At 42.9% G+C, this 20,237-nt stretch overlaps 4 protein-coding genes across 6 annotated transcripts; 1 reads left to right on the top strand and 3 right to left on the bottom strand.

Annotated features, from left to right (window-relative positions):
• Window positions 1-7,399: 7,399 nt before the first annotated feature.
• batf3 (basic leucine zipper transcription factor, ATF-like 3) lies at window positions 7,400-9,036 on the bottom strand. Its single transcript, XM_019259144.2, has 4 exons — window positions 8,891-9,036; window positions 8,499-8,603; window positions 7,964-8,008; window positions 7,400-7,849 (listed from the first exon to the last, which is right to left on the bottom strand). Exons 1-4 carry the CDS (start codon window positions 8,954-8,956, stop codon window positions 7,706-7,708), a joined length of 360 nt encoding a protein of 119 aa, XP_019114689.1. The 5' UTR covers window positions 8,957-9,036; the 3' UTR covers window positions 7,400-7,705.
• Window positions 9,037-9,532: 496 nt separating this feature from the next.
• Window positions 9,533-12,334, bottom strand: nsl1 (NSL1 component of MIS12 kinetochore complex). 2 transcript variants are annotated; one of them, XM_019259140.2, is made up of 7 exons: window positions 12,250-12,334; window positions 12,009-12,189; window positions 11,359-11,431; window positions 11,151-11,284; window positions 10,982-11,036; window positions 10,410-10,477; window positions 9,533-10,322 (listed from the first exon to the last, which is right to left on the bottom strand). In XM_019259140.2, the coding sequence occupies exons 1-7, from the start codon at window positions 12,255-12,257 to the stop codon at window positions 10,077-10,079; spliced, it is 765 nt and encodes a 254-aa protein (XP_019114685.1). In that variant the 5' UTR covers window positions 12,258-12,334; the 3' UTR covers window positions 9,533-10,076. The 2 variants fall into 2 exon arrangements, with proteins under 2 accessions (XP_019114685.1, XP_019114684.1); XM_019259139.2 differs by having other exon boundaries at window positions 12,009-12,319.
• Window positions 12,335-12,399: 65 nt separating this feature from the next.
• On the top strand, window positions 12,400-17,986 carry tatdn3 (TatD DNase domain containing 3). 2 transcript variants are annotated; one of them, XM_027284136.1, is made up of 11 exons: window positions 12,400-12,418; window positions 13,390-13,452; window positions 13,679-13,711; window positions 13,910-13,983; window positions 14,390-14,474; window positions 15,219-15,281; window positions 16,506-16,615; window positions 16,820-16,875; window positions 16,958-17,070; window positions 17,631-17,711; window positions 17,797-17,986. In XM_027284136.1, exons 2-11 carry the CDS (start codon window positions 13,396-13,398, stop codon window positions 17,950-17,952), a joined length of 828 nt encoding a protein of 275 aa, XP_027139937.1. In that variant the 5' UTR covers window positions 12,400-12,418; window positions 13,390-13,395; the 3' UTR covers window positions 17,953-17,986. The 2 variants fall into 2 exon arrangements, with proteins under 2 accessions (XP_027139937.1, XP_027139936.1); XM_027284135.1 differs by lacking the exon at window positions 12,400-12,418 and adding an exon at window positions 13,275-13,287.
• A 97-nt stretch (window positions 17,987-18,083) lies between these two features.
• On the bottom strand, window positions 18,084-20,159 carry spata45 (spermatogenesis associated 45). Its single transcript, XM_019259129.2, has 2 exons — window positions 18,840-20,159; window positions 18,084-18,159 (listed from the first exon to the last, which is right to left on the bottom strand). The coding sequence occupies exons 1-2, from the start codon at window positions 19,081-19,083 to the stop codon at window positions 18,140-18,142; spliced, it is 264 nt and encodes an 87-aa protein (XP_019114674.1). The 5' UTR covers window positions 19,084-20,159; the 3' UTR covers window positions 18,084-18,139.
• Window positions 20,160-20,237: the final 78 nt, after the last annotated feature.

Here is a 20,237-nt window from a genome sequence, read left to right as displayed (position 1 = left end):
AAACTTTGTGGTCATTTTTCTGAGGTTCATGGGTTGCACCGGAGTGCATCACATCGAAACTCGTTAATGTTGTTGTCACTTCCCATTTAATCGAGACATCGAGAGATATTTTTATTTTAAGCAGCTCAGTTTCTTATTCAAATATAAGAAAAACAACAGTTTTCTCTGCACTGGAGAAGCAGACAGAAGAAAATATGTTTTTTAATTCGATCACACACAGAAAACTGCACAACAAGCCTGAGTTCACCTTCAGACTTCCTGTGAGCTGCAGAAGAAAAGAGGGACAAGACCGGACATGTCGACAGAGACAGAAAGAAAGAGAGAAAGAAAGAGAGAGAGAGAGGGACAGACAAAGGAGGTTATGACATAAAGTTTGTTATCTGTGAAGATAAATACGGTTCAGTTCAGTCGAAATAAGAGCGTATTTCATAAGACAATGCTGCAGGGGAAGAACCGCATGAACCGAGCCGCTGTGAGAAAGTGGGTGGTTTTCTGTTTGCTCTAGGGGAATGTTTCAACCTGCTTTAATATTGTTTTGATACACAACTGGTATGTTAATTACAACCTATAACCATATCCAACAACAACACCTCCCGTTCTCCTCCAGTTTCTCCTTCTACCTGCTCTGTGTGCATTAGTACGATGCATCGCTTTACCTGAGTGAAAACAGAAACTAGTTCAGAATAAAACAGCTAAAACACGGTAACGAGGCACATTTAATACCAGAAATTAAAATCTATGCTTACACAGTCGTATTTTATAAATGATTCTAGCGACGTGCGGGTCTTTGCAAGCTTCGACTCTCCTGTTTAGGCCCCCTTCGGTTGATGAACCATCAATATCAAGGCTGATAACAGCACAAGCTGGAATAAGATCCTACATATATTAAGTTTTTTCACTGGTCAGTAAGAGTCTACATGTGGGAAAAGGTCAAAATTAACCATTTGTGGTTTTCACTGATCATTACCTGATGATTTATTCATCCACTGATGGTATTCCTCCGTCGGTTCACGAGTAAATCATCATTATCTACTCTGTAATTATTCAGAGGTATTTCCTAACGACTACGAAGGAGCAGGAAAACATTATCAGGTTTGTTCCTGAGTAATTACTCATAATTTGGTGTATTTGTGTTATGAAGTGGAAAAGTTGACTCCATTATGAGGAGAGTATAAAAAACATTGTATCTGGTTATGGCAGGTTTTCAGAGGTGAGCCAAGGTTCAGTTGTTTTTTTTTCAGCACATTTTAATTAAATGCTTCTGCCGGGAGCAGAAACTTTGGTGGCGTGAACAGGATCCGACATGAAAGTTTCTGTAGTGTAAATGAGACTTGAGCTTTTTTTTGTTTTCTGATACCATAAATCTTGCTGAAACACTTTTTCTGCGTATCAGAATACCAGGAATAAACTTGCTTCACGTTATGTGTTGCTTAAGTCTCGAAAGCCTCCCCCTCCTCCGGTTAACGCCAAGGGAGGGCCGTGGGGCGGCCCCCGTCGCTGAATCGCTGACACCATGACAAGTTCAAATCCAACCTCTGTTATAGCTTTGTGTTTATATGGCGGTGTAGTTCAACTCAAAACCTGGTGTATTCGACATTAAACACAATCAGTCGTATGATCTTTTACAAATCTACATCACTGGAACGGTTCACTGCGTTTAAGTGTGTGTATCTTTCTGTAGAGTTGCAGTTGCTCTCACGTGAAGCGGAACAAGAAATGGGAAGTTCGGGTTTCAACACCCTCTGAACCTGAAGAAGTAGCACGGCACATTCTCGGGTCAGCTTGTGGTCACAGCTGAGGTCACTCTGAGTGGAGTTGCGCCCTAATCCGGCTTCGTTCTGGGGAATCGATCAAAGTTTCTGCAACTAACTTTGATCACATTAATCACACAGGGATGCTTCTACGTTGTTTGTTTCATTTCGACTCTGAAACCTTAAAGTATTTATAGCATGTGGTATAGCAGTTCGTTGTACGTTGGATATGGGTTCACATGGAGCCAAAGTACATTCACACAGACACGTACAGAGAGAGGAAGAAGCTTTGTCATTCTCTCATTTGAGAGAGAAACTGATGCAACTCAGCCCCAAATGGACGTAAGGTGACTGTTGCAACGGCTGTGTCATAATCTTTGAACAGAAACATCCTATGTGCTGAGGTCAGAGGTCACAGCTGAGCACACCAAGCACGTAGATTTGCATGTTTGAGCAGTTCATCAGATCGACTCGTTGGTGAAATAAAGCCACTGTGCCACATAAGAGTGGATGGAACATATATGTGTGTGTTTAAGGAAGTTGCACTGAACTGAACGGGAAGCACTAAATGATTGATTACTTAAGCATAATGTGTTTTACCTTACAAATCAAGGTGATTTCAGGAGAGAAGGAAGTAAAAAAAAAAAAAAACAGGCCATGTGGAAACAAGGAAGGAATGATTATGGGTTGTGGCACGTTTGGAAGTCTGGAAAACAATCGGACGAAAGATAAGTGAAAGCAAGAATTTCAAAGTACAAATTAGGAGCGATAAAAGCAACAGGACGAGGAAGTAAATGAGTGAATTCCTCTAATAGGGGGTTTTCAAGCGTTCAGATCAATCATCTTTAGCGTCTACAGTTCCATAGAGAGCTGTTGTCAGGGCGTTCTCCTTGTATTGTCTCGTGTGTTTTCAAAAGAACTCCAGTGCAACAGGTGCAGCTGTTAGTAAGTCTACTGAAGTCAACTAAAAAACCTAATGTGGCCAGAAATCTTGCCAAAGTAAGTAACCTGCAATAAAAGATGACATAAACGATCCCCATCCCCAATATGATGCAACGTTGCGAGCTCTTGCTCCTGGCTCTGATGGTGAAGTAATAATGAACTGCTGCTGCTGCTCATTAAAAGTCTTTGGGTGTTGGTCAGCTCATGTAGGAAGGCTCAGTCCTTGCAGCAGGGTTTGAATCCGACCTGTGGTCCTTTGCTGTCGTCTCTCTCTCCAAATTCCTGTCACTTCTTCAGCTCACTAAAAAAAAAAAGCCTGTCTTTGACAAACCTTTATTGTGAAGGAGCAACAGGAAATAAAAAGACTAGCACAGTCAAATTAAGATCTGCACATTTGAGGCAGTAGATTAGTTCTTGAATAGATGAGGTTGGTCAGTCATGGGATGGGATGGTACTGGTGTTTGAATGTGTCCCGCTCTTAGTCATTACAATAAGAGCCTGTTTAGACTTGCATTGGGTGATCCGAGCACCTTACCAAGGTGGTCCAGGATGCATTTAGTCACATATTTTTGCAGTGTTAACTCAAAAAAACCCGAACGTCCAACTGACATACTGACAGATTGTCACATGTTTCGACAATCAAGGGACAAGGACAGCGAAATATGTGTGGGCCAATGCCGTTTTCAAGGAATTCAGTTGTAACATTCATCCAAAGAGGGTGATTTCACATGAGTAATGGTTTGTGTATGGGTGGGGAGGAAGTTGCACTAAGACTGAAGACAAGTCTGAAACTACAAGAGGAAACTGCACATTTAAGATTTGGATTTCTCAATTTTTCTGTAAAATGAGTCACATAATAAATTAAATATATTATTTTTGACTTGTTTGGCTTGTTTGAGGAACTAGGCTTTTCATTTAACTGGCCTTAGAATGGCAGCAACCGAAGCCAGCACGCGACAGGTCTTCAGTAATCTGTGGGTGACGTCACGAACATCACGTCCATTCCTGATACTGTCTATGTTCGAAATACACGTTGTCAATTAACTCCATCTGATCCGACAGTGGAACCTCTCCATCCATCATCTGGAACCTCATCAGGGTCATGATGGTCATATCTCAGCTGACTTAGGGCGAGAGACACACCCTGTACAAGCCACCAGTTCATCACAGGGACAAACGTTCACCCTACGGGCAATTTAGAGTCACCAATTAACCCGTTAAATGCATGTCTTTGGGAGTAAGCTGGGGTACCTGAAGAGAACCCACACAGCACTTATATCTATCATTCTGGAGCAATTTGAGGTTGAGGATCGAACTGCCGATGATCTGATCAGTGGACAACCTGCTCTACCTCCTGATCCCACAGTAATGAGCCCAGCACTGGTTATGTATAGTATATATTTTGGCAAAGTTAAAGATATTCCTGCATCAACCAGAGCATGTGACTGTCCACAACAACTAATGTGTTGTGACTTTTGTCCATGCACGAGTTTCTTTTGGAACATAGAAGAGGAACTGATTGAACCAGGCGTCACCACAATCATCATCGACAAGCTTCGTGCACTCGGTGTAGCTGCAGACCGCGATGTTTCATGTGTCAGGTCCACTCATAATCCCACACTGGCTTCCCACTCGCAAACAATGTATGCTTGTATTTGTTTGAAAGCCGCGGATGATTTTGCAGACGCTGGTTGTCTGTTCCTGTGCAAATCTGCATGTTTTCCAAACTGAAATTCATCAGATACTGCCTATGGACAGAATAACTACATCATTTAGTGAGAAGTATATCTGTGTTGGCCATCACACAGCTTTCCGTGCTTCATAAAAAGTCATAAAGGTATAAACTCCTCCGTAACATTCACCGACTGATAAGTTCAGTGATGTCATGTATTGGCCCGGCTGTGTTTACTCTTCCAGGGAAGTCGAACGAGGATTTTCAGAAGAAATGTGTGTGTACTGAAGTACATGTGTCATTATTTCCTCTGTTTGCTTTTGTGTGTTGTTTGTTTAATTTATCACCGGAGATTTAAAATATCTGCCCGTGAAGTCGAACTTCTGCAGGAAGTTTCACGGCAGATACACCCACGAATATTATGTGTTTTTATATCCGGAGAACAATCTGACATTTATTGGTACCAACATTAGAACTGCGTCTAATTCCAAACACAGCGGTTACGGATCATTTCATGAGTTAACACTAATTTGTGCGGTGTACGTGCGTGTGTGAGAAGGGAGCGCTTGCAAAACCACAATTGCTGCTGCTGCTGAAGAGGTTGTTGAAGATGATGAAAGGATGAAATGATGTTTCGCTTTCGAAATCACCCACCAAGTATTTTGTGCCTGTGCTTTGCCACACGTTTTCCAACAGAGATTTACGAAATGTTTCTCTGTAACAAGCTGCAATGATGCGGGGGGATTTCCTGAGAGACTGAAGCAATAAAAGCAATGTAACCTGTTTCTATTTATCCCTGTTACTCGCTTTGTGTGTTGGGATACGAGCCAATCAAGCTGCAGCACAATGAACTTTCTGAACTGCTGTGTGTCCAATCAGAAAGTGAATTTAAACACCATTTCTCCCCACAGAATTTAGGCATCAAACGTAGAATTGAACAGAATAAAATAAATCCTTTTGCTTTCGGTGATGAAAGCTGCTTTAGTTGGAACTGTCACCTCCTGACGCAACATGCCCACACCGCAGAGCTCTGCCTAAACGCTGCCTTGGAAGCAATCCGGCGTGCCTGGTGGTTAATAATGTCATTTCCTGAACCCATTGTGTGCTGTTTTTGATGCTTTTGTCACGCCTTTACTTTCCGCCTGAGTAAAATTACCAAGAAGTTCACTAGAAGTCTGTGAAAATGTGTGTGTGTGTGTGCACAAAGCACTAATTCACACACATCATACTGCACATGCAAAGTATTATACTGCACATGTGCAATAACAATGTGTCTCAGCATGCTTTTCTTTGTCTGTATTTACAGTATGAGTGGATGTGACCTCATGCTGTATTCCTCAGAACTACTCTAAGTTACTTCCTGCCCCTGTTGTAGTATTTGGTAGGTTGCCAGGAGACCACGCAGTGTTATGACAGTGATGTTTACAGAGCTCCTTTAGAGACTGATCTGAGGTCAGCGTCACGGTGGCCTGTCTCCTGTGTCCTGGGTGTGGGACGTGCAAAATCAAATGCTATTTTCAAACGTCTGGGTTTGACAGCGACAGCTTTCAGTCACAGATACGTAGGCTGATGCAACTCTGCTGAACTTTACAGTGACTTCTCCTTTTTTTTTTTTGTCCTTTTCACCTATTGTTGAGCAGTTCAGTTTATCTCGCCCCGCCCGTCTCCTGCTCACCAAGGTGAAAAATAAACAAACAAACCATGAAAAGGAGCTCTGAGCAAAATCTTCCAGGTGGATGGAGTCCATGGATCAGCTCAAACATACCCCACGCTGCGTCATTAAGACGCCTTTTCTTTGCATCGCAGAGATGTTTTGTCTTTAAATTCAACGGTTTAGTCGGCCAACACTTTCCGATTTAGTCTGAGTCTATTTAATAATGTAATAGATACAATATGGCCAAAAGTATTTGGACACCAGAACCTACAATCATGTATTTATGCATGCTACATCTGAACTAACTGAAATCTAGACCCATAGTCGAGGTAGTCAAAAGTATTTCCAGAATCATTAGATATTCTGCTGCACGATAAATTCAATTTTTACCCATTTCCTAAATCCAGGGAATTGGAAACGGCATATTTTCTTGCACAAGACAGTTATCATAACGCCTTATTGCATATAAAAATGTAAAACGTGAAGTGAAGCACATATAGTATTGTTGAATTGTACACCAACATGGAAACTGGGTGTCATCTAAGCTGTGTCACAGTTTTACAGACGTCTGGCCACTGGAAAAGTTTCGGAAGCTTTTGTTTGTCTGTTCTGGGCTACCGTGGAAACATGGCAGTGCAACGTGGTGGACGAGGACTAAAGGCTCAATCTAACAAAAACATATTCTTTTTATCAGGTGATTATGTAGAAATGGACGTATAGTTTTGCACATTATATTCCATATCTGCCATATTCTGTAAATAGAGCCCCTTTAATCTGACACGCTGGGACGGCTGCTCTACTGACTGAGCTAAACGCTAAAGAGGAATCCGTCCGGTTTCCCAGAAGTCTGCAGAGGTGAAGTGGTCCGGGGTCAGGTCACCCTGAGAGGTTAACCTTTCATGGACTTCACCACAGAAGAGGAAGGAAAAATGAAAAAGAAACCTAGAGCAGTGCAAAATTAGAGAACTGTTAGTTTCAGCGAGGTGAGCCGACCACAGGTTTCTGCTCTGATCCAGGTGAAACAGAGTTTATGGATACACACTCACATAACTGTGGCTTCAAACGACCTCAAAACCTCCAGTAAAAAAAAAAAAAGATGTAATATCCCAGAAGTTTTGCCACATAATCAGTGAAGCTGGTGTCAAAATTCAAAGGAAACTTATGACACACTTTCTGCAGTGTTCTGTATTTGTTCATCACTGTGCTCTTAGTTCAAAATGTCTGTGCTCATTTCTCTTTAATGTAATGTAGACTCATGTTTATTTGGAGAATATCTCAATAACATAAATTAGTACATGTGTAATAATGCTGAATATTTGTATACAGTGATTATTTTAACTGGGTTTAATCAAACAAACACACAAATTGTATGACGTACTTTTTATTCTTTGGAAAATATGTATTTAGTTCTTTGTGACAGCTGTGGCTAGAATAAAGGTTTTACACTCATACAGCAAAGTTCAGTCTGTAAATCATGAATGACAGAATCTGTTACTGTATTAACATGATGGACGTGGGCTGCTGTATAGAAAGGTTCAGCCACCAGAGGAAACTCCTCACTGTGATTACGAGTGTTGCCAGCAGAGTTCAGCAGTGCCTCGCGCCGCTTCGTCTCTGATCATGGTCAACACCGCCCTCCAGGGGGTGCACTGCTGAATTACACAAGGGGTAGAAAGATTATTTGCCTCAGACTGAACAGGCTGACATGGTGTCAGGCTGCAAACTGGAGGAGGTGGAGGAGGCGAAGGAGCAGTGCATGATAGGACAGAAAGGCTCGTGGGCCCTGAGAGCCTCGGTCAGCAGGCGCTGCTCCTCAGACAGAGAATCCACCTGAGAACAAATCAACAAGATCCACTTTACTGCTGTGATTATAGGTGAGCAAGAACACGACGATGTGATCTAACCCCTGCAGGGACAAATCATTAAGATACATATTGGAGATACCTCTCTTTTCAGCTTTCTGTTTCTTTGCTCCAACAGCTCACATGCCTGGAAGAGGAAGATGAAGAGACGGAAATATAAATGAATGAAGGGTTTAGAGAGGTTATTTGATCATTTAAAGTTTTTATATTGACACTTCAGACGCCTCTTATCATAGCTCCTGAACTTTACTCATTAAATTCAGATCACTACTCATGGGGACAGTGAAAACAGTCTGCAGCCTTGCAGAAACTTTTAATTTGACAAAGTAATCCCTAATAAAAATCTTCTGGGTTTTTGCAGTTGAGACTCTGCTTGATGAACAATGAACGTGCCCCAGAATTATAGCTTTGCATATCTGAACAACCAAGTCTTTGCAGTTATAGCTTTCACCCACTGGAACCACGTTCCCCTGGTTGTAAAAAACCTCACGCATCAGTCGCCAGTTTTAAGAAGCTCTTAAGAACTCTCCTGATAAACTGCATACAGCACTTACTCTTAACACAAAATAACACAACACTAAAATCAAATCTCGGCTCTTAAACTGAAGAGACTGCACCTCATGCAGAAGGTCAGCTCGCTGTGTTTGTCTCTTTCGGCTCTTCTGGGCTGCAACTCGATTCTTCTCTCTCCTCTTCAGCCTCCTGCCTCCATCCTCTGGACCCTGAGGGACCAAATGCAAACAAGTTCTTTGCCAACTTTGTGGGGACATGCAGTTTTGGTCCCCACAAAGTTGCTTGTGCCCGACACTGTGAGTGGCTCCTGGGCTCGGGAGCCCAGATAGACAGGAAAACGAGATCACCCACACACACTATAAATGAATATATATGTTTTATATATGCTTTGTTGAATCCAGATTTCTAAGTCGTCTGCGAGCATGACGGTGACTTATGACGACCCCCTGGAATAGGAAGCAGGTTACAGCAGATAATCAACACAGCGTGATCTTACCTCATATCCTCCACAGAGGTGGTTATTCTGGCTGTGCCTCTGATGAGATAGATCACAGTCTGACATTGCAGAGGTTTTTTTTTTTTAAGGGTGCATTAAAATCAGGAGAGTATCCTACACAGCGGCTCTGCCGGAAAACAAAAAGGTGTTATTTGTGGACTGGGCATCGAGTGTAGTGAAGTTAAAATAGACCATGCAGAAAACTGGGCTGCAGTTTCAGTTCAACTTTCTACTCGCTTTTCAATTTCGCTGCCGTTTTAGAAGAAGCAGCGAGGGCAGTTCACAAAAGTCATATGACTGAGGGGCCATACGTTGACCACAGCATGTATGGACTGAGAGGGTTTGACACACACACACACACACACATCACGGCACTGTGTTCATGCACCTACATGCTGCTGTGAAACACGTGTATTCGTCCAGAGCTAAAAATAACCCGAACAAAGGCACCGTTTCCTCATGCGAGACCTGCGGGCACTTCAGAAAGTACTGAAACACTGATCAACACATTGTTGTTGTTTTTTATTTATTATTAATTAATGGATTTTGTTGCCAAGAAGAAAAAAAAAGTACAGTGTACGTTGTAAACATCAGCAGTAACTATAAAAGAGGTGATAAAATAAGAACAAACAACAGGATATATTAAAATGCTGTAAAATAGTTTATTACATGCTGGGAGGAAGTACAAACAATATGAACAGGATAAGAACAGAAGGCGATGAGATGTATTTCAAGACTCGAGACATCGACTTCTTCTGAACTAGACAGGATTAACATCGTTTGTGAATGTTTACTTAGTTAATTTAAGCTCGTTCAAAGGGTCCAGAGTCAGATTTAAGAGGCTCCGTTTACAGAATATGGCAGATAACATGTTTTAAACCTGAAAGTAAGAATTTTTGTATACATACACCACTAAATGCCACTAAATTACACACTCCGGTGCTTTAAAGTGCCACTGTCGTCTTTTACAACACATACGAGCCCTGCATGTTGCACATCAGTACAGGAAAGCAGAAAGTCGGAGCACAGAGCAAAAAGCAGCATGTCGATCATAGTTCATGTCCAAATAAGACACACAGAGCTTTTACTTTTCACGTCGCTTTCTGTTCTTGTTAAGAAGGAACAAAACAGTCCGTGACATCACAGCGCGTTCATTGTTCTGTGCTTGCGGCAGCAGGAAGCGTCGCTATGCCGTGCCCTCCGTCACGGGTTTCTTACGGAGAGGCACGTAGCAGTCTCGGGCTGCCGCTTCCTCCACGGCTCTCTTGATTGGCAGCCTGTTCCTCGTATCTCCGCTCGCAGGAGGCAGGGCGTCGTCCGATTGGCCGCCATGACCGAACACTTCTCTGTGGATCTCCAGAGTGGCGTGGCTTGGTTTCATGTCGAGGATCTCACAGAGGCCTTCGGCTTGTTTCTGCAGAGTGTTGATCGACTGCAAAGACACACAAAATGAACCTATGAATCCGTCTATGACACGTACACCTGTAGATAAAAACCTGACGGAGGTTTGGTGTGTTACCTTGATGACTTGGATGGCCTGTTTCACCATCCCAGGAGCTGCTGCTGACAAATCCTTCATGATGCTCTCTGGGGAAAGACACAAGAACAGAGTGTTCAACCCTGTTCCACTCTTCTGCTTCACAGTACATGACATCTAACTCCATTTGATTGATTTCTGACAGCTGTGTGCAGGTTTTCAAGCTCTTTTCAAGCACTTTCAAGGTACCCAAAACAAATATTTCCAGATTCTTGAAGCCTTTATCATCACATGTACAGACAGTGTTACTATAAATACAGTTGTCATGTGTACAGAATGAGTTGTCGTGGCTGCACAGGCTACTGAAACAAACAAAACAAAAAACTGGTGTGTTTGCTGTCGGTGTTTCGGTTCAGGGGGGGCGAAACTTTCAAATGTCCATCCTAGAGAGAAGTAGTTCTTACCGAGTATCATACAGGAAGAAAACGTCTGAGATACTGCACGCACACATGGGAGCCAGAACAACAACACAACACTGAACATGCCTGTGTGCTGCAGGTGTGTGTGTGTGTGTGTGTGTGTGTGTGTGTGTGTGTGTGATTAGAGGCAACCACCTTGATCGGGATCTTTGACCACCTCTTGAGGTTTGACTGCGCACTCATACAATCCCTGAAAAACAAACAGCACATGTCAGAAAAGTGGAAACAGGACGTGTGTGTGTGTGTGTGTGTGTGTGTGTGTTTTAGGCCTAAATAAAAGATAAAAAGCTACCGTGACACCCACCAGGACTTTACGCTCTGCTCTGAGGGAATGCACCACATGGGGCAGGATCTTCTTCGGGTAGGCACGGCGCCTCCTGGTGGTCTCAACGACGGTGTCATCCAGCAGGCTGTCCAGATCGACAGCCTCTTCCTCCTCTGTGTGAAGAACAGGAGGAGCTGTAGTTTAGGAATGTACACACACACACACCATCACATTTAAACTGAACCACCTTCGACATCAGGTGCCTCCTCCCATGGTTGTCCGTTCACCAACACGTTGTCCTGAACAGCCGCTTCGAAGTTCTGCACAGACGCAAACACAGTTTTTAACAACACAGCCACGAGCACTTCACATCACACACAGTGTTTTTAAGAGGAAGCCTTGAATAAGGAGGACTGGATTCAAAGTATCAAAGAGACAGACAGTCAGTCAGAGACACAGACAGTCAGACAGAGACACAGACAGTCAGACAGAGACACAGACAGTCAGTCGGAGACACAGACAGTCAGTCAGACAGAGACACAGACAGTCAGTCAGTCAGAGACACAGACAGTCAGTCAGTCAGAGACACAGTCAGTCAGTCAGTCAGACAGAGACACAGACAGTCAGTCAGTCAGAGACACAGACAGTCAGTCAGTCAGAGACACAGTCAGTCAGTCAGTCAGTCAGAGACACAGTCAGTCAGTCAGAGACACAGTCAGAGACACAGTCAGTCAGAGACACAGTCAGACAGAGACACAGTCAGAGACACAGTCAGTCAGAGACACAGTCAGACAGAGACACAGTCAGACAGAGACACAGTCAGACAGAGACACAGTCAGAGACACAGACAGTCAGTCAGTGACACAGTCAGTCAGACAGTCAGACAGTCAGACTCACCGCCAGCAGCTCCTGCAGTAAAACTCGCTTCGTGTCTTCGGCTGTTTCCGTCTGTCCTTCGAGCGCGGTCTTCAAAATGTCTTTGTACTTCTTCACCTGCTCGGTCACCTGTCTCTTGGACGTCACCTGCACTCTGTAGTCCTGTTGTGTCCCCTCTCCCGGTGAGGACTCTCGTTTTGTCCCCTCGCCCGGTGAGGACTCTCGTTTTGTCCCCTCGCCCGGTGAGGACTGTCGTTTTGTCTCCTCCATCTTTTCCCGCCAACTTTCTTTGTTTGTTTACATTTCGTTAAACCGGAACTTAATGTGTAACTTCCTGGTCCGACCGCAGCAGCAGCAGAGAGCAGCAAGAAGAGGTTCCGCTTTGCAGTCGGAAAAAATATGGGACATGAAAAGAAGAAATAAAACACCTGGTACAGGAATTATATAACTACACAGATTAAAAATATGGGGAATATGTTTACTTATATACAGATGGATCAAAAGAACCAAAAACAGGAGCAACAGGTGCAGCAGTGGTGGTTCCCAGTCATAATAACAAAGTATTAAAAAGACCTTAAAATTATTTAAGTGTATATGAGGTGGAGCTATGTGCAATAGTATTGGCAATAGAATGGGTGGAGGACAGGGTGGACAGGAGGACAGTTATATGTAGTAATTCAGCATTGAGCATTAAAAACAGGACAGCAAAAACACATCAGGAAATATATGAAATACTGTTAAAAACATCCAGATTAGCACAGCAGAGGAGGGAAATAACATTCATGTAGGTACCAGCTCATTTAGGAATACAGGGGAATGAAAAGGCAGATCAAACTGCAAAGGAGGCAGCAAAGAAAGAAGAGGTGGAAATGAAAATAAAATGATCAAAAGCAGAAGGAAAAAGTTTAATAAGGAAGGAAATAATTAATCAATGGAAACAATATTGTAAGAAGCAGGAAAAAGGGGAAAGACATTTCTATAAACTACAAGGTGAAGCAGGAGAGGTGTTGCAGAGCAGAGCAGGTGACCATGAGCAGATTAAGAACAGGGCACAGAAAACTGAATAACACTCTCAGTATATTAGGAAAACATCCAACTGGTCGGTGTAAAAATAATAAATAAATAAATAAATAAATAAAAAATAGGGGGAAAAGGAAGTAGTAAAGAAGTAAAGTCCAAAAGAGGGCAGTATATGCAACAATATAAAGAAGTAAAGTCCAAAAGAGGGCAGTATATGCAACAATAAGGATGCAGACTGCTGTTAAACAACAAAGAAGAAGAGGAAGAGGAAGAGGAAGAGGTTCGGCTTTGCAGTCAGCCATGTGTGGAAATAACAGACTGACAAACTGACAAACTGACAAACATCAGCTGCAGCTTTGAAACTTTGTTATTTATGGTTTAGATTTTAATGGAGCATGGCTTCGTGGATTGCCACTGTCACATATCAGCCCGTGAATTTGAAGAGGTGAGCACTGAAGGAACTCAACAGGCTAAAACAAAAACAAACTGTGCATTTGTTGTAGATGACTTTAAAGTAAATTTACTTACAGATATTTTAACATAAGAGATGCATGCACAACACATTGTTTGAAATGAAGCCACACTGTAGCTGCAGTTTCTCTGACATGCCTCTTGTTTGTTTGTTTGTTTGTTTGTTTGTTTGTTTGTTTGTTTGTTGTTTCTCTTTGCAGGATCTGGAGGATGTGATCCAGAGGACCACAGAGGTGAAATGAATCCTGAATAACAGAAACATACAGCTCTTCAGTATATCAGAGCAGGGAGCTGCTGCATGACCGTGAACTTTACCTTACTTACTCACACATGTGCATCCACCACAAGATGTCAATATAATGACAGCATCATGATGAGCATGAGGCTGATGTGACACTGATCTCTGATGGTGTGTGTGTCTCTGTGTGTAGGCCGGGGTAAAGACTCTAGTCGCCGTTACGGAAGAGGTCGGAGAGTTCACCAGAGTCCTCCAGCTGCAGGAACGGTCTGTATGTCCTCGTCTTATGTAACCAGGTGTTAGGACGTACACAGTGTCTGTCCCATGAACTTGTATCATGCAGAGAACACAGTTAAAGCATAGAAAAAAAACAAGAACTGAAGATGTTTGGTTGTTTTATTAACACGTTTTGTTGCAGTGAGGAAAACTAATGAAGTAAAACAAAGTGAATGAGATGGAAATTAAAGATTTGTGCAACTATCATTTGATTTGCATATTAAATGCAGAGTATATAGTCTTATTAACATAAAATACTCCAAACTGCAGCTGCTACCTGAGTGTAAATGCACAATGTAAAGAATAGCCATGTTTACGTTGCCCTGTGCAGCTGCTCTCAGCTGGATGACAGTGTATTTATTATTCAGGGTGTTGCTCTTGAATTCTTTCCTCACAGTTATCCGGATCTGGTGGCTCCATGCTTCGGCATCCATCCGCTGCAGGGCGGCGGGGGCTCGGAGCAGCGCAGCGTGAAGCCTCAGGTACTAAAACAGTCTGAACGCCCTCCATCTTTCGGTTCTGTTACTTTATTGATTCTGAGAGGATAAGGAGAGGAACCGTATCCAGTCGGCTCAGCGGTGTCCGAGTTGAGGAAAACACGAGGTGAGGGCTTCAGGTTGTGAGACGGGAGGAGGCAGGGCGTGTTTCTGAGGCCTCTGGAGGAGATGAAGGTGTGTTTGTGCTGAGTTATTATTAAAGCTCAGTTATTCCAACAGAAGTTTGGGGTTTGGTGTTGGAGGTATAGGGAGTTCCACCATAAAGGCTCTTTGAAAATAACCAAAACAAAATAAACATTTGTCTTTAAATCTTTAAATCATGTTTCTACAGTAGCCCAGAATGGACAAACTGAACTCTGCCTTTAGCCTTTTGCATTTTTTTACATTTGTTTGGCAGCCACCATAGTTTCTCCTTCATGATTAGAAGGGTGATTGATATTTAGTCGGTTGCAATCTTCAACTTCACCGTTCGTTGTCACTAATTTCTGCACACTGATCCTTTTAAAAAGTAGCTTTAAAACACAGTGTTTCATATTTATAATGAAGAGATTTAATGGAAAATTTATATTTGATATCTTTTGTAAAATTACTGAATTAATTTCCGAGATCTTTCTGTCTTTAGCTGCACGTCTGATTTCTGTGATGCCCCTCCCACATGTCGGATTGAAACATAAACGAATGGTGTTCAATCAAACCGACTCTTAATAAAGACGTCTTTCTTTTCCACAGGACCTGGATGCTGCCCTGCCACATTTCTACAAACACAGAGAACGCCTCGTCGCTGTCGGAGAGGTAGACTGATCACACACACACACACACTTAAAAGTTTGCATCTGTATACTTGTTGGATCATTATTGACAACATAAAGCCTGCAGATTTAACAGCTTCAGCAGACTGACACACTGCATATGCATGACATGTACAGGTCAGTTTAGCTTCCTGAACACACTTTCTAATCAACAGGTGAATTTTTTGAAATCGTGTTAAACACACATACTGAAATCCTGTGGATGGTTTGCTGTCACCTTAACTCAAACACCTTCTAATCTTAACCCTGAAACCAAGTCTCAATGTCCTCACTCTGCTTTTAAATTCATACAGATACAAGGCTGCACATACACACACACACACACACACACACGTGGCTGCCCCCTGAGTTAGTAACTCCTAACGTTAATGCGACTTCTGGTAAAATAAAGCAGATTAAACTAGTTAAAACTCCCAACTGGCCTCTTAATCTTCCTTGGTTGGAAAAGTTAATGAACACAGTCATGCACACACACACACACACACACACACACACACACACACAGTGTAGAGTGTGTTGAGGAATGTGTGTGTTTGTCAGAGCAGATTTCAGGCGTCACAGGTCTGGGTCAACAGTCCTAACTGTTATTGTTGTGGATCAGCTTTGAAGCACAGTGCGGTCCGTCCTCAATGTTCTCCTCCCTCTGCAGCTGAGTTGGACTTTGGTCAAAGGCGGGATCTCTGGTCCGGTCAGACCCCAGGGACAAAGACCCTACGGGTCGAGTTTATCTACTACTAGTTGGTTCACACTTTTAAAATCAATCTCTTTATGTTTTCTGATCTTATTTTGCCTTCCCCTTCCTCCATCATCCTTCCTTTGGCCCGACCACAGACTTGTAGGGCCGGGCCTCGTTCATTTGGCTCTGAGCAGCTCTCTCTCTCTCTCTCTCTCTCATGCTCTCCCATCCCTCCCCCCTCAGCCACTAGAGGTCAGAGGTGTCAGGGATTGACTTGACTTTGTTCGACTTAGTTCGTTGACTCAGTTTGGACTCACTTGAGACTCGACACCTGATTTCAAGTCTGAAATTCTCAACTTTAAAATTTCAAAAAGTCACAACATGAAACCAGGACGAATGCATTGAATTTAATGCATCGAATGCAGCTGGTCACATTTTGAAGAGCATTAAGAGGCCTTGTTGTTGTTGTTGTTGTGCGTCGGCTCTGACTTCGTGCTCCTGAGTTATGATGTCGTCTCTGTTTGTTTCCAGATTGGTTTGGACTTCACGCCGTGGTGTGCTCCCACTCAGCAGGACAGAGACGACCAGATGAAAGTCTTCGTTGAACAGCTCAACATCGCCAAGGAGCTGGATCTGCCCGTGTGAGCACCGCACAATAAAATAATTTACAATTCAAATGTATTTTCATCCCTGTGGTCACATGTTTTTGTGTTGAAGTGAAGTGGGTAAATAAACGTCCACAAACGTGCTTCTGTTTTTGATTTAGATTCATTTTTGATCCACAGAAAACGTGATAAAACACATGAATGTGAAATAAATAAATGATGTTGATCTCGTCTGCACAGGAACGTCCACTCGCGATCAGCTGCTAAGGTCACCATAGCAACCATGAAGGAACAAGGTGGGCCCCTGGCTCCGTTTTTGCCGCGTCTGCACGTCTGCGAAACATTTGAGCGTCACGACTTTTCTTCACTCTCCATCAGGTATCAGTCGAGCTCTGCTCCATAACTTTGCGGGGAAGCCGTCTGCGGCTCTGGAAGGCGTGAAGGCCGGTTACCTCTTCTCCTTTCCACCCGCCGTCTGCAGGAACCAGCAGGTAGCTGTGACATCACACTTTCCAGAAAACAGATGATGTATTTTGACATGTAGGCATTTCTGAGCATTGTGGTTTGCCATTAACACAACTTAATGTACCTCGTAACATTTATGATTACATAACTACGATAAGCCTCGGGGAATTCTGCATGTTCAAGCCAGAAGTGGCTGAAGTTCATGTGTGTGTGTGTTCAAATATGTGCATACATCATCATCAGAGTGGTCTTTGATCCCACGTGAACGATCAGCTTTTGCATTTGTCTGCATTTCTATGAAATCCATAAAACTTCAGCTGAACTTTGACTCATCTGCAGTCACATGAAACACACAGACAGAGCACAACATGTTCACACTGACATGTGATGCACCATTTATTTATGATGTTGTAATTCCAGGGTATTAAAAAAAAAGAGTATCAACGTTCCTACTCCTGGATTGAAGAAGGAAGGAGCATTAGACGTCTGTGACGTGTCGGCCTGTAGTGAAAGAAAATATTGTGAATTTCTTTGCGTCAGTTTATTATAATGACAACACAGTGATGATTTTAATGCTGCCATACAGAGAGACAAACTGATCCAGCAGATCCCGATGGAACACATCTGTCTTGAAACGGACTCTCCTGCACTGGGGCCGGATCGTCATGTGAGTTTGAAATGATCAGAATCCATCGTGTTCGGACACGGCTGCATCTCCTCTGCAGATGTTCTCTCTGTTTTCTGTCTTCCAGGTGAGGAATGAGCCCCGCAACATTGTCCTGTCCTGCCGCCACATCGCTCGAATCAAAGGTGTGTCGCCACAAACCGTCCAGCTCGTCGCAGCACAGAATGCTTACAGGCTGTTCCCGAAGGCGGTAACGCTCACACACAGCACACACCTTATTTAAAACTGTAACGTTACCTTCACCTCCAGCCTCATCATTTCTGTTTGTAGCTTTTTACCAGTGAGTTAATGTCCACACGTGAGCGATGTAATGTCTTCATGATTTTATGTTTATGGAAATAAAACCCTGACAGTTGAAGTGTGTTCAGGTCCTGTGTGTATTTGCTGAATCAGCTTCGGGCTGCAGTCGTCTACACCAGGTGTGATTTATCTGTAGGAGAAGGAAAGAGGTCATAATGGATCATAATGGCATAAATCAACATAATGAGATATAATTCTAATATATTAAATGGCAACACTTGGAGATTTTGAAGCTTTAGTCTGTTAATGACATTATGAAACACGTGTATCTTACATTATTGTTGGTCATTTGTAGGGAAACTGTCCAGAACTGGCAGATTGTAAATCATTTATTCAAGTTTCATCATTATAATCAGTCACACACACACACACACACACACAGTTTTAATTGAATATGCCGCTGCATATTTTGACCGTTGGCTCTTTCCACTCTTTGCACCTTCGTCCTGATAAGGACCCTCATAAATAACTTTTTCAGGAGCTACGCCAAGATTGTTGTGTCACAAAAGCAACTGTAATAAGTTGATTCAAGGACAAGTGGAAAATCTGCGGAATATCTGGGCAAGGAAGAAGTTGAAGAAGAAGCTGCTTGAAGTTGTTTTATTTCTTGTTCATTCAAAGATTTGGCACTCAGCTAAAAAGACAATAATAATATTCTTGTTCCAAAAGTGTTTGTTTCTCTCATCCACTAATGAATTTAAATAAATATATGACTTCTGTAAAATCATTAGAAGTATTAGAGGCTGACACACACACACACACACACACACACACACACACACACACACACACACACACACACACTCTTACTGTTTTCTTCAAAGTGCCTCCTCTCTGGAAGCTTTGCGGGGGGCTGCAGCTCTCTGCGGGCCTCAGTCCTGCGCTGCTGTCCGGCGGTCAGAGCGCTGAGAAGCACCGGGCCGGTCCTCAGGTGACTCCCATAATGTCTCCTCTCGGTCCTCTCCCAGGACTGGCCTGGGTTCAGCTCCACCTGACACCACGTCTCCCTCCGCAGGTTCAGCTCCAGGAGAGCTCGCTCTTCAGATCCAGACATTTCAAATCTTAGTGTGTGTGTGTTTTTTCCTATTATAAATTATGTAACCTGGGGTCAGTTTGTGAGGCTGGTGTCTCCATGGCAACGGGAAACCTGAGGAAGGCGCTCCATGCCAAAGATGTTTTGTGTTTTGGCAGGATGAGTTACTCCATGCAGAGTTTCAGAAACAGATCATACTCATTTAGTTTTTTTTAACAACCCGCTTCATAAAATACCGAGTTTGATTCGTTGTTCTTGGTCTTGTGGTTAAACCTCGACCTGAACTCTCTTCAGTGTTCTGTGCCGTGCAGGTGTTTGCTCTCTAACCACAGACTGAAGAACAGCTGGTGTAAACACATTTTCAGTTAACAAACTCCACGTTATTTAGTGAATAATATCTCCGCACTTGTCTTGGTCTTAACCAGTCTTGAAATCCCGAGTCCTCTTTGTCCGAGACCCGAGACATGAGACACGACCAGTCTGTTGACACACATGCTTTCCTTTGGGTCGAATGTTTTCACGCGATGATGCTGATCACTCCCCTGAGAGCAAATTCTTGTTTTTTTCCTCTTGGTACCTGAAAACAGAGACAGAGTGAGAGCTCAGCTCCCTCCCTCCTCTCAAACAGAGGTTATTTGATCTTGAAACAGACAACAGAGATGAAGTGCATAAAAATACAGGCCTGCATCTGAATGTAAAACACACAATGTGTCTATATAAAGTTTGTCTTTTGGCACAAATCTCAGGTGAGATTTGTGTCTAATGAGATCAGACTTCTACCTGTAGCTTGTCTGTAGAGTCCCACTGGGTCAAACGATGATTAGGATTAGAACAGATAACGTCCTGAGCATATGGAGCGGCTAATCATACGAACACAGCAGCCATGTTACAGCATGTGATCCATCTCACTCTGAGTGTTTTACATGAACCTTTCAGCACTGAGCTCACCGTGTCTCCAAGAACAAAAAGCACCATATACTATAACTCAGCCATGAAATATTGTAGTTTTACAGTAATGTTATGGATCAAAATACTCTGTTTTATACATTTTTAGCAGTGTGTCAGGTTACTGTACAGTACAGTACTGGGATGTTACTGTAAACTGTTAAAGAAACCGCAGATTATTACTATATCAAAGTGTAATTTAGCATTAAAAAACTATTTTTCTTTTTGTA

Source organism: Larimichthys crocea, chromosome XI (genome assembly GCF_000972845.2).
Source record: "Larimichthys crocea isolate SSNF chromosome XI, L_crocea_2.0, whole genome shotgun sequence".
NCBI lineage: Eukaryota > Metazoa > Chordata > Actinopteri > Sciaenidae > Larimichthys > Larimichthys crocea.
This window is presented reverse-complemented; position numbering and strand designations above follow the sequence as displayed.